The sequence below is a fragment of the Lycorma delicatula genome, chromosome 3 (assembly GCF_047948215.1).
Source record: "Lycorma delicatula isolate Av1 chromosome 3, ASM4794821v1, whole genome shotgun sequence".
Classification (NCBI taxonomy): Eukaryota; Metazoa; Arthropoda; class Insecta; order Hemiptera; family Fulgoridae; genus Lycorma; species Lycorma delicatula.
This window is the reverse complement of record NC_134457.1, coordinates 173,131,748-173,149,428: the sequence shown is the minus strand read 5'-3', so window position 1 is coordinate 173,149,428 and position 17,681 is coordinate 173,131,748. Positions and strand designations below refer to the sequence as shown.

The 17,681-nt window shown below is 29.6% G+C and overlaps 1 protein-coding gene across 2 annotated transcripts in view; it reads right to left on the bottom strand.

Moving 5' to 3' along the window:
- Herp (Homocysteine-induced endoplasmic reticulum protein) overlaps window positions 1–17,681 on the bottom strand; it is a 48,209-nt gene that overhangs the window by 7,491 nt on the left and 23,037 nt on the right. For both annotated transcript variants that reach the window (XM_075361039.1, XM_075361040.1), the window contains exons 4-6: window positions 11,222–11,411; window positions 9,688–9,896; window positions 4,057–4,204 (exon numbers count right to left, since the gene is read on the bottom strand). In XM_075361039.1, coding sequence (XP_075217154.1) covers window positions 4,057–4,204; window positions 9,688–9,896; window positions 11,222–11,411 — 547 coding nt within the window. The remainder of the gene's footprint in view (window positions 1–4,056; window positions 4,205–9,687; window positions 9,897–11,221; window positions 11,412–17,681) is intronic.

The following is a 17,681-nucleotide window of genomic DNA, read 5'->3' as shown; positions in this document are numbered from 1 at the left end:
CTGAAAAAAATAAATTTGAGTAACATTTAAAAATAGGAAAAGCACCGTGCAAAAAAAGGTAAAACTTTTAAGAGTTATAGATTATACATGACCAAAACATTACAATTATGTTTAAGAGAAAAATTTGTATAAGAAAATGAAGATAAAAGACACTTTGTCTAAAGAAAACAGAAACATGCAGAGAGGATCAAACTCAGGCATTTACATCATTTTAACTAACACAATTAGCTTTTTAACTTCTCTTGGAGTTGTCTTAAAACACAACTTCGAAATTCAGTCACATATTACGGAAATCTAACTGTCAAAAAATAATTTGAAAATTTACAGAAAAATCCTAGTAAAAATTCTTTGATTTTTAATTATATATACTTAACAGTTACTAATTATGTAACCCATCTTGTAAACCAATATGTAATGCACGTTTTCAGATCACTGCAAACTTGCCACGTATGCTCTTTGTATTTTATTGCTTCTAATAGTGATGCCATAGTTTCAAACTTTTCTTTCATGTCGACTGCATGAGCTAATGGGATGGATGGCTGTTTGTTACCATTATGTAATAAAACTGCTTTCATGCTAACTTTAGAAGATCTGTGGTGTCTTCAATAAGAAGACACCGTTCTTCAGGAATATGCTGAATTCAAAGATCTTTCATCAGACCATCGGCATCAGTACAAACACCCAATGAATTTTTCATAGTAAAATAAGCTGAAAGAGTTTTATTTCATATTCTAAATGTAGTAATGTTTGTTTTTTTCCGCTAAAAGATTCCAGTGTTGCAGTCTAGACCCCAGAAGTTAAGCTTGTTGATAACTTTAAATCATGGGCTAAATCATTAAGTTCATGTTGTTAAATTAAATGAGGAGACTTCTCATCAGGAACAGGAAGAAATTCTTCAAAATCTTCTACATAATCTACTTCATTTTCAGATAGTTATTCTAGCAATATCAGATTAGGTGGTGTTACAGGTAACTCCTCTCCGTGTGGTACCAGCTTTAGAGCTATGATACATCTGCATATTTTATGAACTTTCTATTTTTTTATGAAAATTCAAACATAATTTTTGTAACACAGAAGTAGCAAAATATGCAAATAACATGAGGCACCCAGATTTTAAATAAAATTTATAAGCTGATTTATCAATTCAGAAATAGTCTTTCTTTGAGATTTATGCATAAACTTACCACAGAGATAACAAAAATTTTGTGGATGATTTGAACATCCACAAAATTTTGTAGAAGTCACGTTGTAGCAAATAAAAATAAAAATGATAAAAATCAGTTTTGTATCATAAAGAATTGATAAAAATATAGTAAAACACTAATAACTGATGAAACACCACATACAGTATAAACATGTGAAAATAGACTGAATAAGGTTTCATCACACTCTGTAGTAGGCAACAACAGATATCTGTATGATGTCATCATACAGGCAGACATGTTTGTATGTACCTACTTCTCATGACACAGTATATATATATATATTTTTTATTTCTTGATTAACCATGTATGCATATACTTTAAAAGTAAAAATACAGAAACTATTATTAATTATAACCATTAGTTGATCAAAAAATTTCAAATTTACAATTTATGTGGTAACACAGTTACACAGCAATATTTGAAATCAGCACCCAAATTACAGTGAGAAAAGTGTTATTATCATAATGAAAAACAGAACACAATATTAATGTACATAATATTAAATGTTTAACATTAATGTAAAATACGAAGAACTATTTCGGTGAAAAATCAACTTTTCTTTTTGTAAGCCATGGACAACATTTGTGATTTGTAATAAATTAAAAGGAACACTAGCTGTGAAATCTGAAGCTGAACGTAAAAGTAAATAATAAAATTCACAAAAGAAAGGGTGAAGCATATAAAAACATGAAATGGTCATGTCTTGAAAAAAACTACAAACTGGGATGATGCATTAGTTAATTTCAGTCTGATTATATCCAAAATCTATCTGTACTAAAAATAAGTATTAGAACACAATTTTTATAAGAAGTTTTATGGTTTAATATATTTAACATTTATCAACACAATAATTCTTCTGGTTATATGTGAAATTTTCTAGGCTGAATATAAAAAAAGCAAATTCAGTAGAATCTTTTTTGAATAACCACACATTTGAAAATTTAAAGATGTTAAAAAAGTATTGCTTTCAAATGACTTGTGTCCAGAATAGAAGTAAAACACGTTTTGTTCATAGACATAGTAAAATTTTCTGGAAAACAACTGTTGATTTCTAAAGGATATTCTGCACTTTTTTACTCTATATATGTTTTGGAAAGTGATATAAACAGTATCATAAACAACATAAATTTAAAGAATGTTCCAAAAATCAAGCTTAACAATTTTAAAACAAATAATGTTAATGATTGCCTTCATTTATACTTAGAGAAAATAAGAGTGCATTTAAACTTAAGAGAAAATGAGAGTGATTTCAAATTGCTTTCACTTATAATGTTATTTCATTATAATACATATTATATTTTTTTAATGTTTCAAATTTAACTGTAACATTCATTTTTTTTACCAATTATTATTACATTTATTATTATTATAGTTTTTTTACTAGTAACTATTTTATAAACAACTTTCATTATATTTTCTATTGTCATTGTAATTTATATTTCATTCTTTTTATTTTAGCAATAAATTTTATTTGCACAAATATGTAAGTGAATTACAAGGAAAATAATTTATACTCCAGTTGTACTTAATGAAAATTCAGTTCTATGGGAGAAGGTAAAACTGTGACAGGTTATTTTATCAAACATCTTATTTCATCTGAATTTATATATATATATATATATATATATATATATATATATATATATAAAATCACTTATATACAAGCTAAAGAATGATGAGATAAAAAGGAAAAACTGACAAACTTTTATAATTCAAGCACTATAACTTCAACATAATATCTCAAAATGGCATTATTTTGTATATTTTTAAAAATCCACAATGCATTTTCATAGAAAATTTCATAAGACAGCAACTGGAAGAGATACAAGGTGATTCAAAGAAACGGGAAATTTTGAAAGTTGTGTTGTAGCCGTGGGCGATTGGTACCACTTAAGTGGCGCCAGCCTCTCTAACCTAACCTGCCATTTAGTTGTCATGGATCCTTGGGAGTGGTGCACAACATGCATTTGCTATCAAAGTGTTTTACAAAAACAATGACAGTGTGGAGGGAGCGCGTAGAGAATTTCGCCGTCATTTTAATCTGGGACGGCACGACCGTGTTCCATCAGCACATGCAATTAAAACATGGATATCTAATTTTGAGGAAACTGGTTCAGCAATGAAAAAGAAACCTCCAGGCCGTGAGCGAACCGTATGTACACCACAGAATGTTCAAGCTTTACAAGATGCTGTCACACGAAGTCCACATCGGTCAATCCGTCGTCTCTCAGCATCTTTACAATTGCATAGTTCAAGTGTTCGAAGAATGTTAGTGAAGGACTTGCAATACCATCCATACAAGTTGCAGATCGTCCAGGAACTGAAACCGAATGATGCAGTTGTGCGAGCATAATTCTGTAATGTAATGCTTCAGAAGATAAATTATAACGAAGAGTTTGTTCACGAACTGTGAATGTCAGACGAAGCGCATTTCCACTTCAGTGTATTTGTTAACAAGCAAAATTTCAGATACTGGGCACAAGAAAATCCTACGCAGCTACACCAGCGTCCGTTGCACAGCCAGAAAGTGATCACTTCTGGAACTTTTAATAGTGTAGAAAAACTGGTAAAGTTCATAAAAAGTTATTTCATCAGTAATTTATAGTTTACACTACTGACAGGTATTTTCATAAAATGGTATCGCTGTAACATTTATTCAATTCAAGACTCCATACAGCCCTCTGAACCATTTATTTCAATTTTTACTTTTGAAATCAGGGATAACATTCAATAAATGGTAAATACAATGGAATTAGATTTCAACAGAAATATTTTGAATGCATGCATTAATAAAATGTTTAAATCTAACATATATGTATTTGTGATTATAACAATGATAACATAAACTTACAGGTACATAATCATTCCAAGAGTTGACACCATTAGGAAGCGTACAGGTGATGAGTAGAAATAAACAATGCTAAACAATACTAGAACTCTACTCATTATATAGAACCAATCCAACCAATCTCTATGGCCTCTACCTTCCTCTTCATCATCTAAAATTACAATATTACTTAATACGGAATAAAATTAATTGTTAACATATAAGATTACATAACACTGCTTCCATTCTAGTTCATTCACACTGGTTTTACCTAATGAAAGTAATGGAGAAATGTCATCCTTGTTCATATATATTTATAAGTGCTGAGTCAAATAACTTTTTATGTTCCTTTACTGCTCAGCAACGTATTAAATTTAAACGTATTAAACTGCTATTCTGTGAATACAGAATAGCAGTTCCATCGCATCTTTTCTAAAACTGTATTTGGAAATATACTTATTTTTTTGATTTGTGCTGTGGTTTAAAAAAAAACCTTTATTAATTTTTTAGTGAATAAAAAAAGGATTTTTTTAAAATTAATAATTCATCTGATATTTATTCTTTAAAATCAAAAAATACTTATCTACTTATCCAGATAAGTAAATTTTTTGTTTGAAATATCTTAAAACATAATTATGTTTTATTTATGGCAAAGAACAATTTTAGAAGTTCATTTATAAAGAACAAAATATAAATTTTTTTTTTGTCTTCAGGCATTTGAGTGGTCTAATGCAGCTCTACAAGATTCCTTGTCTAGTGCCGGTCGTTTCATTTTGGTATTTGACCTACATCCTTAACAATTTGTTTTTCCATATAACAAACATTGCCTGCCTGAAGAAGTTTTCCCATCTACCTGTCCCTCCAACATTAAAGCGAAGTCTGTCTCTTCTTCTAGCTATATTTTTCCAAATGCTTCTTTCTTCATCAATTATATAAATAAAATAGTACATCCTTTATCAATAAAATAGTAAAGAGAGCAATAAAAAAGCTTTATTTATTACAATTTATGAATTTACTTTTTGAAAAAAAAATAAAAATACAAGCATCGTATACATAAATTTGTCATTTTTCAGCATAACTGAATATGTTAATTTCAAAACATTTAGTGTCTAAGTTGAATATGAATTTCTTTTAATTAAACCAAACTGGACTAAAAATGAAATGATATTCAATACTGTGTTTGAAGCTTATCTCAGACACTAGTGTATAAATAATTTGACAAAAGAGTTTAAATTTAAAGTGTGTAACTCCTATTTTGAATTTTTTTTCATGAAAAGAAAAACTACAAAACATACCAAATTGAAATTTATTGTTAGAGATTTCTAACAATCTGATACATAAAACTAAACAAAATTATTTTCTACACAAGTTCAGTGTAGGAAGTATGTATTATTTGGTTTTACGACATCACCATCAATACTTTCATAACTTTCACAGACAGATCTTCAACACTTACTCATTACCTATTTATAAAAAAAATAATGATATTTTTTTTGTACATTCCAGCATTAAATCATTAAAAAAAACTTAAAAATGATACCAAATAAAATCAAAAGAAAGAGGTAATTGCAAAAAACTACCAAATACATGTACAGGAAATCATACCCTGATATAGATTGGTGGTAGAGCAAGCCAGCCTTCTGTATTCCATATTATTTTAACTTCAAATAGCTGCATTTAGAAAGGGTTATCTTTGAAAACAAACTATTTATATTTATTATTATCCTAAAAGTAGAAATCTATAAACTATGATAATATTTTGGTCCCTCAATTATCAAATTATGTAACAAACAAAAATATTTTATTTACTTTTCTTGTTATTATAATATTGAACATTAAATTGAATATTACATCTTTGCTTAAGATGAAAGCAAAATAACTATTGAAATAAACTAGAATAAAAGAGAAAACTATTTTTTAAAAATTAATTAAATTTTTAATTTATATGTAAAAATATAACTTTAAAGCAGTCACCTACATATTCAGGCTGCTTCTCTTAACTCATTCTACTAGAAAATAAATGAAAAAGGTTCCTCTATAAACATGCGTCCAGACACGCTCAGTTAGTGAATTATGGCTACTGAAAAATTTAGTCCTGATTCATGGGGAAAGGGTGAAATAAAACCGTACTGAAATTCTATTCTTTCTAGGTGAGCAAAAACAAATTTTTTTTTTTACTTTTGTAATATAAAAACTTTGTTAACCTTTTCCCATCACAATGATCCGCGGTTGATTAGCGCTCCGCGAAAATATGTTGGTATCTGATTGCCTCCCTTCATAGTCTTATGCTACCCTCTTGTGAAAAAAATTTCAAAAAGTTACAGTATATTAAAGAGATTTAACAGATTCTGATAAAAAAACCATTACGATTGGATATTTTTTATGCCTGTAACAACAAAAAAATTGAAACAGTACAAAAATTATGATAATTTAATTGCAGAATTTTTGTTGCGGATTTCTACTGCGTGATTTATTAGCGAATTTTTTTTTTTTTGCTTTGTGTTTATGAAACATAGTTTAAAACTAATACTTTCAAGCAAATTTGTTGAAAATTGGGCAAAATATGATGAAAAACCCGTGCCATAAATCACAGTAACATATGTTAGTATAAGTGAAAGTAAATACATAAAACTACGTGTTATAAAAATCCTACCACTCAAAAGGCTATTCAGAGTGACAAAAAAACAATTTTACTGTATACTGTTATTCATTACGAATCGATATGTGTTACACGTTTACCGATATCATTTGTCTGAAAAGATATTTATGGACCTCAAGTAAAAGTGACGTATTTATGACCACAAATTCCTTTTTTTTTTGTGTGCCGTATATCATAATTTATTATGTGTTTCAAATACATCGATATGTTGCTAGTAAGATAAGCTATTTTTGTAAATAATAAATAAATCCATAATCTTTATAGCAATTATAATACACAAGTCACACACACACACACACACAAGCACATTTCTGAGAAAAAAATGGTCATATTCTTTCTAGTCTAAATAAAACATTTTACATCGTACAAACGTAATTCAAATTGTGTAATAAAACTGATTCCTTTGTGAATATAAAAAAAAATAACTGACTTAGATGCCATATAAAATGATTATGTAACAGCATTTTAAAACTGGCGCCGTACATAACCAGTTCCAAGGTTACATGATCTGAAAAGGTTAAATGACAAATATATAAAATTTATTATCAAAACTTGTAGGGAATTTAATTCTGAGAAAACTGATGTAAAATAGCACAATAAAAAACAAATACAAGTTCAAGAAATTTGATTTGATTTCCAAAACTTACCATGAAAACTATTATATGTTTTAAACTTTGGTTTAAAACATATAATAAACATACAAATAATACAATGTTAAAAAAATAAAAATGTAATATATACATTTAATAAAGTTTACAGTAAATTTTCAAAAATCTGTTCTACCACTATATAATACGTTTGGGTACACATTTTCAGATTGCTAGCATTGCTCTCTAGCGTAGCAATTCTGCATGACTTTCCTTAATTTGTGTGGTGGCATCTGTAATACAATCAACCAACTCCTCACGCATTTGAACTTTTCTCTTGTGCATAATATCTTTTCAACTCTACATGCAAAAATTTAATGGTGTTAGATCAGATGATTTTGGTAGCCATGAATGTGGCTTACTGCAGCCAATCCATCATTGTGGAAACTGCTCATTTAAGTATGCCAATAGGGCATATGAGAAGTGGGGAGGCACACCATCATGCTAAAAATACACCTTGATGCTTATGGAACACATCTTCTAATAGCATTGGTAACTTTTCCAAATGGGATTCTAAGTAAATGTCGTTATTTAGATTTCTTGGGAGAATGAATGGTCCAATTATCTGATTTAGACCCCCCCATCACAAAATGATGCTATATAGAAGTTGGAAATTATATTAAACAGTTGTGTATGGATTGATTTCTACCCAACTGTGTTCATTGCAAAGGTTATTGATGCCATCCTGAGTAAACTGAGTCTTGTCAGTAAATAAAATGAACCTATGCAATCAGTAGTTCATATTCAACCAGTTGCAATATTGCAAATGGAGAGGATCTCTTGGTGGAAGATTTTGTACTCAATTATGGTAGGATCAGCTTGATGTTACAAGGTGTTCTCTACACCACAGTTCTGGAAACTCCAAACTACCAGGAAAGGCATTGTGTACTAAAGCCTGGACTGCATTGAACAGCTTCGAAAATGGTCTCATCAGTATCGACATCATGATGGGCAGAACAGTCATGGTGGGAACAAATGCTGGAAACTGTATTCGTTTGTTATAGCATATGGAATGTTTCACTAATTGTTTTAGGATTTGTAACTCTGCAGTTAGGAAATGCCTTTGATATTCTGAAGCTGCATTTCCTAACACACCCAGATAAATAAATACCATGTTGTCAACCTATAAAGCATTCCTACAGTATGACACCAATTAAAATAAACACACATTTAATTAAAACTACATTCTACTGGAAACAATTCACAGCAGTAATGCAGACCATGGAATACATTGATGAGACAACATAAAATGCATTTTTGGCCAGCTCATTTCTATTACCACCTAATGAAATAATTTCTCAAATTTTCAATTTGAGAAAGATAATATAACTTTATTGTCTGAATAACATTAGTACCAGTTATTTTTTCCATTTTATTTTTATCTTTAATACATACTATTTTTTGTATCATTGTACTTTGTAAGAAAGCAAACATGCTTTGTATGTGTAATCCCTTAGTTTACAATATTATAGAAATAAAATAAAATTTCTTGAACTTCAAACTTTTATTTGTTTTTTATTGGGTTATTTAACATCAATTCTTAGAATTAAATGCTATACAAGGTTTGATAATAAATTCTATGTATTTATTAGTCATTTAAACAGGTTTTTGTATTACAAACATAAAAATAAAAATGTGTTATTAGACAATTTTTCTGTTTTACATTGGATATATGAAAACTTCTGGAAATACGTTTCTGGAACCTGTTAAGATTTAATTTCACTGTTTGACCAAGAATCAGGGTTAAATCTTTTGCAAGCTCAAAATCTTTCTGGACCCATGTTTACATGAACTTTCATTATTTTTGCTAGTAGAATGAGTTCAGAAAGCATCAGTAACATGATGTAAATCATCTTGTACATAGAGGACTGTTGAAATGCTGAGTTATAAGGAAAATCATTTCAAATCCAATCAAATGTGTGAAGTTGGCATGAAAAAAGTCCAACCATTGAACTTTTAGTGCAATAGAAATTTATTTCAAGAAATATATACAGAACAAGAATATTAAACCAACTGGTTCAAGGGTAGGCAAAATGAGAAGAAAATTAAATGGTTAACTATTTTTAAACTTATACTATACTTGCCAACACAATATTTCCTACTTTTTTTGGTCAGCTACTATTTTTAATTTTTATTAAACCAATATACTAATATTTAAAATAATAAAATAATATTTTAATATTATTTATTTTAATATTTAAAATATTAAAATAAACCAATATTTTCTTTGAACTTTATGAAGAGTTTGAAGAAAATCTGACTAATGAGAAATTTAAACGAAAAAAAATAAGCAAATACTAACTCAGAATAAAACAGTGCATTCAAAACAAAAGTCAAACATAGAATTACCTGGTTGTTGTTGGTTATTAGCTGCTGCAACATTTGGTTGTTGCTGTGGTCGCATATCATTAACATTCTGTGGCAAATTCTGTTGCTGAGCTGCTCCATTTCCAATTAAAGGTGTAGTACCAGGTACAGAGAAACCGTTATATGTAGGATATGCCATTCCTGCTGTAGTAGCTGAATTATTAATGCTAGCCCCTTGACTTGATGCCAAACTAAAAAAAAAAATAAAAGTAATTTCAATAATTTTTACAAATATACATTATATTTTTATATCTAAAATTTTTGAATTTTCATAAGCAAACAATTTACATGAAATTACTTTTTCTCTGCAAAAATTTGGAATTAAGGGCGACCACTCTGACTGATATTACAACCAATATAAGATCACTTGAGCTCATTCAAATAAAAAAACATGTAAATGTTTTCTGGTTAAATTACAAAGACAACATACAAGTTATAAATAAAACAGTTTCTCTTTCACATTCACAATGGATTTTTCGAAATTTAACAGTTTTTGAACTTTTAAAATTTAGTACAGCTGCAACCTCAGATTTTTACGAGGACCTATGGCTGACTGATTAAGATTCTCAAATTTTCCAGTCTGTTGGGACAACAGAAAAGTGATTTACCTGTAAACTGCAGTAAAGTCTTCAATATACTGCAAACTCAGATGTTAAAGAAATCTGATTGGCGGAAAGAAATCTAGCCCTATTGTTAATACTTCCAATGTCATGAAAACATTGCAAACATTACATAATTTTTCTTAAAAATCAACAAAACATAACTTCTACAAAAAACATAACCCTCTGCAAGCCTCACAGCTGACCAATTAGGACTTCAATTATTAACACGCAAGTATATTTGGTTGTTTGGAGCAAGACATCATCACTACAGCATGTTGTACAAAGACACCCACATATTTAATAATTAACAATACCCAGTGGATTAAGAAGATTGAAATTTCTTTCTACAATAAAAACTTGTTAAGAAGCCTGTTTTTAAATTCTCTAACTTTCGTTTAACTGGTAGATTATTACAAACTGTACATATATTTTTTTCTTCAGAATTTTTTTATTATTTGCAATCAATCCGATAAAAACAATTTAATCATAATATAAAATTGCAGGGTCTGTAACCCACTTTGAAAATTTAAATATTAATTGATACATATATAATTAATGTTATTCTTATTTTTAATAATACACTTTTTTAATTATTATAACTTGCCATTAAAATAATAATTAAACTAAAACCTTCTTATAATTAACAAAAAATTATAATAATATTAAAAAAAATAAAAACAAAAAAACAAAAATAATTAGTCAAGGTAAATGTAAAATTATCAATCCTGATTTATCTAATTAATCTAATATTAAATTAATCTAATTTGGGTCTAAGCAAATGTCTCTTCTTCTATATCCTTTGGTTTCAGGCTTTTTTTATTTTAAATAATTAGCAAACTTACTCAAATTAATAAAATATATATAACTGTTTTAAAAATATCTATATATAAAAACATGCACATATATAAACTTACAACTGCATGTAATGGCTCATATACTGGGAATAAGCTTGTTGCATCCATGCCATTTGATGTGCAATATTTGTACCATTGTACGCACCAACGTTAGGATATGCAGTGGCAGCAGCTGCTGCTGCTGCAGCCCATAATTCTCGTGGATCTCCACCTGGTCTCCTATCATCTCTAGACGTCTGTATCACCGGTTCTGCAAACAACAAAATACATGAATAGATTATAAAGAGACCAGAATTATTATTTATATCATATTTTTTTATAAAAATAATAACATAATCCTGAATACATGAAAGATAATTTTGAAAAAGACAACACCATTTAATGACTATTTTTTTGAATGTTGGGAAGTGATGACTTGGGTCAATAAAGAATAGTGAGAGGGATATTTTATTTTATTATGATGCAACAGCTGGTTGAACTATGTTAATGGAAACTGTGAAGAGGCCTATTGATAAAATCATAAACAGTATCATTTGTTACCAATTCCGTATTTAAATATCTGTCAGACCATACATAAGTAAATATATTTAATTTTAAGAACTGGAGTAATAAACTTTGAGTTAATTTATCTTGTCAAAAAAATAAATACAACACTATATGTAAATTAATTATAATAATGTAATCATCATAAATACAATGTAACAAGAAAATAAATAAACGGTTGTTTTATTTGAAAAAATGTTTACAAAATAATAGACTTTTTTTTTGATTTTACTTTTACAATACAGATTTTTCTTCCAAAATTACAAGTTGGCCTAGCCAAATTTTGAACACAACAAATATTTTTATTAAATTTACAATGTGCAATGTAGTCTTAAGTGCTATCTGGTGGTTTTATAATCTGACTTATTAGATGAGTAAATTATTTTAAACTGCAACAGCCTTCTAATACAAGCTGCACCAAAATAGTATGATCACACATATGCTTTCAACAATGAAGAATCGCTGATTAACATAAATTCAAGTTTAAAAGATTCTATTCCAAAAAAAAAAAAAACTGTTTAGATATTTTTACATAAGTGGCATTTTGAATTACACAATACAATCATTGTAGCTCAGTCTTGCTTCAGTATTCTAAGAATACTAATTGTGATCTAAAAAACTGCATTCTGAAAAAACTTTAAAATCTAATGCAAATTTTTTTTCTGGACAATTAAACTTGGTAATTATTTTTAATTTTGATGGTAATTAGGAGAAAACTTTGTATCATTTATATTACTGCAGGATAAGTAATCTACATTCTTCATAATTTGATGGTCCCACAATTTGTAATATCTTAAAGAATAGCAGCCAGGTAAATCTTTACTGTTCAATAAACTATTTTCTTAAGTTAAAAAAAAAAAATATATATATATATATGCATGCATGTGTATGTGTGTGTGTGTGTGTGTGTGTGTGTGTGTGTGTGTGTGTGCACGCGTTATTTATTTTGATTGCCATGACCATAGTTTAAGTTAACCTGATGTGAGACACAAGACTCACATCATTTTTAAAATGACAGCAAATAATAACAACATTCCATGCCAGGCTTACTAAGAGTGAAGCGGTTTCCTCATGCCTTCTTCAACGAGGCAAATATATGATTGCAATCAGCATTCCAGGTTTATCAAATGCAGGAGATAATCATCCCTGCAAGTACCTTCACTATGTTCATCACAGGCACTGGCTACATAATGAACAATATTAATTAATACTCTTAATTTGTATATCTTGTACCTCAGTTGCTTTACAAGCGTCACAGCCAAAGACTGGAACAGATAATGTAAAACAATAAATCAATGGACTTGTTTTTAGTTAAATATGTTATACGCACTGGTTCAACAAGGGAAATACATTTATAAATAATCAAAATTTTTTAAGTTAAATATAAAAAACACATCTGCAAGTTGTTAAAATCTCAAAAAGTTCTTCTAGGTTACATCAATTATATTGTTTTTTAGTCAATAAGCAGTTAGATACCTATATAAATAATAACTGCAGTTAAAAAATTATTTTTTAAGTGTCAAATGAGATTCTTATAAACACCACTGAAGGAGAGATGCCTAATTTTTTTTAAAGTTTAAGACTTTTGATCTAAATACCAATATTATATTCTATTCATTTTTTTATCAAAACATTTGTTTGGCATAAAAATGATTATATATACTTTTCTCATGTATCTGTATGTGGTGTAGTGTGTGTGTGTGTGTGTGTGTGTGTATCTTTTCTTTGTGAAGTTATAAATTTTTACAATCTGATATTCATTGCTATTTTGTGATTAAATTCATTTTTGTTTTCTTTTCTTTCCGACATTAAATAGTACATTAATTTTTTTAATACTAAGGATATATCATTTTCTTTAAACTGTGGTCATTAAATAAAATATTGTTAATAAAAGGCACATGGACCTTCATAGATAAGGAAAAAATGTACACAGAACTAATAAAGAAAACAAAACTGCCATGAAATGTTACGTTTTAAGTTCTTAATCAAATGAAGTCTGTCTATTTTACATTCTCTAATATTTTGTAAAAAAAGTCTTTAAGGTAAGTAGTCATACGAAGTATGTGGAATTCATGTTTTTTTGTCTTCAGTCATTTCATTTGACTGGTTTGATGCAGCTCTCCGTATCTAGTGCCAATAGTTTCATTTCGATATACCCCCTACATCCTACATCCCTAACAATTTGTTTTACATATTCCAAACACTGCCTGCCTGCACAATTTTTCCTATCTACATGACCCTCCAATATTAAAGCGACTATTCCAGGATGCCTTAATAATAGGCCTATAAGTCTGTCTCTATATTTAATTATATTTTTTAAAATGCTTTCTTCATCAATTTGCAGCAACACCTCTTTATTTGCCACTTTATCCAGCCATCTGATTTTATAACATTCCCCTATAGTGCCATATTTCAAAAGTTTCTAATCCTTTCTCTAATCTTTTAGGTAGACCGATCGTCCTAGTTTCACTTCCATATAAAGCTACACTCCAAACATATATTTTCAAAAATGTTTTCCTGATGTTAAATTAATTTTTGATGTAAGCAAATTATATTTCTAACTGAAAGTTCATTTCGCTTGTGCTATTCGGCATTTTATATCGCTCCTGCTTCCTCCATCTTTAGTACTTCTACTTCCAAATAACAAAATTCTTCAACCTCCGTAATCTTTTCCCTTCCTACTTTTATATTCAGGGTCCATCTACATTATTTCTACTATATTTCATTACTTTCATTTTGTTCTTATTTATGTTCATGTGGTAGTTCTTGTATAAGAATTCATCCATGCCATTCACCACTGTTTCTTCTAAATCTTTTTTACTCTCGGCAAGAATTACTATGTCATCAGCAAATTGTAGCATCTTTTATCTTTTCAACTTGCACTGTTACTCCGGATCTAAATTGTTCTTTAACATCATTAACTGCTAGTTCTATGTAAAGATTAAAAGGTAATAGTTATAGGGAACATCCTTGTCAGGCTCCCTTTTTTACTACGGCTTCTTTCTTACGGTCTTCAATTATTACTGTTGCAGTTTGGTTCCTGTAAATGTTGGCAATTGTTCTTCTATCTCTATACTAAAACCCTAAATTTTTTAAAATGCTGAACATTTTATTCAAACCTACATTATCAAATGCCTTTTCTAAGTCTTAAATACCATGTATGTTGGTTTGTTTTTCTTTAATTTTTCTTCTACTATTAATCTGAGTATTAAAATTGCTCCCTTTGTTCCTATACTTTTCCTGAAACCAGTTTGTTTAGTTTTTTTTTATTTGCAAGGGGGTTTGTGGGTGAAAAACGCTTTGGTGTTTCATCACCCAGAATAAAATTTGATAGAAAAAAAATAAGTAGCTAAAAAAACTAGAACTACCTTAAAATCTAAAAAAAATTAACAAAAACTTACAACTAATATCACAGCTGTAAAACTAGAATTAAAAATAAGCGTAAAACTAAAAAGTAAAATTTAAATAAAAAAAAAAAATTTAATAAAGTCCAAGAGGGTTGTAAAGGTTCCCAACTTGGATAACGGAAAAACTATAAATTAACATAAAAAACTAAACCTAGGTTAAAAACTAAAATATTAAAAAGCTAAAACTTAACAACTAATAACACACATCACTAAAAAAAAATTAGAAATAAATAAATAAAAACAAATACATATATATATAAAACTAAAATAAAATAAATTTAACAAACTTTGAGAGGAGTGTAAAAGGCTCCTTCTCAGGTAACAGAAGAAAATAAAAATTTTAAACGAATAGAAAAAAAAACACAGGTATGTAAAATACTAATAGTTCTGAGAAATAGAAACACCTGGTCCAAAACTTCTTTATCATTGCCCAGGATTTGACAAATGGTCCTGGACAAATTAAATGGGTAAACAACAGACAAACAAAGTGAAGGTCGTCAAAAGCAACCAATTATGATGGAGTAAATTTGGTGAGCATAAGGAGATGCCAATGTTTGACAGTATACCAGAAGATGAAGACATAAATGTATATGACTCATCATTCAGCAGACAAAGGTGCAAGTATTGTCTCGCTCTGTTTATCATATTTCCTTGAGAGGAGCTGAAAGATGAGCCTCAGGAAATATGATGGGCATTGAAGTCTCCTGCTATTAATGGTAGTGATGGTATTAGTGTGAGGAGATTTGATATTTCTAGAGCATTGAACTTAGAGTTTGGTGAGAGATACAAATTGCAAATATGCAATTTGAAGGGGTCTGAGATGTTTAAAGCAACAGAAGGAATGTGGGTAGCTAATAACACATGTATAGCCTCTGAGTGTTACTGCATTTTTCTGTAATATATATTTCTTGGAAGCACATTATTACTGGTTAATATGTGTGCATCAACATTCTTAATATCTTCAATGGACCGAAGACCTCTAACATTCCACTGAATAATGCTCATAATAAAATTACTTAGATGCAGATAAAATTACTTTATAGATAAATATATGACAAAATTAGTTATAGGTGATTAGTTTTTTTTTGAATTTTTTGTTTTAAGAAACTCTGATGCCCTGGAATTGGGTGGTTCCTCTACCATATCTTCCAGTAAACATGGTGTTGGAGGGAGAGATTTTGAAAAATGGGACGTTGCAGATGACATCCCAGGAAAGGTGGTTATGTGAGCTCCTTTAACAGGGAGCTTATTTTGTGGCTTACCACCAACTGTATTTACAGCTGGTGGAAAAGCAAAGGAAAAGCTTTCTGCTAAGAAATGCTATCTGCAAAGGAAAAGCTTTAGGGGCAGGAACTTTCAGAAGGATCAGACTGTTGGTTTCACTAGTTGCAATTATCAACTTTTCATTCATATTTGTAAGCTCTGAAGTAGTGGCTGTAAGCAATGAAAGTTTATCAGATAACATTTGCACAAGTTTTTTCAACTCACTGCAGGATTCACACTGTTCGTTACTTACACTTAATGGAGTTTTGCTAGATGTTGTGGTGGCAAAAGAAATATCAGGTTTAACCAAGTTACGAGAGTTTATTAATTTTTTATATTCTCTTTGTGCGGCTGGAAAAGATAGTTTCCGTTCCGTACAGATTCTGAGAATTGCCTTTTCTTCTTTAAAAGTTGGACAATCTCGAGAACAAGCGGTATGTGAACCACTGCAGTTCGCACATTTTTCATGGCAGTTTGTATCATTGTGGCCTTCCTTAGCACATTGAGCACAGATCTCTGTTTTTGAGCAAGATGTTGTAGTGTGATCAAATCCTTGACATATAAAACATCGTAATGGGTTGGGAATGAAAAGTCGTATTTGAACTGAAAAATAACCAATTTTTATTTGTTTTGATGGGAATGGAAGTTTGAAAGTCAGGTGTTGGTTCTTCCATTCCGCTCTGCCTTTTCATTATATGCTTCGCTTCCACAACATCTTGGGGACGAAGCTCACTAGCTATTTTAGTGACATCCATATCCAAAAGGTCTTGGCAAAAAATTACTACCCAGCTCATATTTAGGCATCCTGCACTTATATTTATACTACCCATATTTGTCAGATGTAACAGAGATCGACTCTGCTCATCATTATGTGTTTCGATCAGAATCGATCCATCTCATAACTTCTTAACATTCTTCAGAGAACCACTTGAACCTGTTACAACGTTTTTAATTAGGAAAGATGAGACCTTATCTCATCTTATTATCTTACCTATTATCACCTTCCTGACTATTTCTAAGAACTACAAATCTGATGTTCTTGTACTGCAGACTTGATTTGTCACCATTTAAATTAGCACTGTGTTCTGGACTGTTATCCTCGTCAGACAATGCCAAGTAAGGCCTTTTCACTAGATTGATTTTGGTGGTTTTTTCAGATGGACCATCAACCATCACAGGAGTTTCTTGTGGACTTTGAATTTTGTTCCCATGAGTACCAGCGATACTACATGAGTGATACAGCAATAGAACGGTTCACTCCAGCAGAGTGCACACATAAATACAACTGGGTTTTTCCAGGTGCCCAG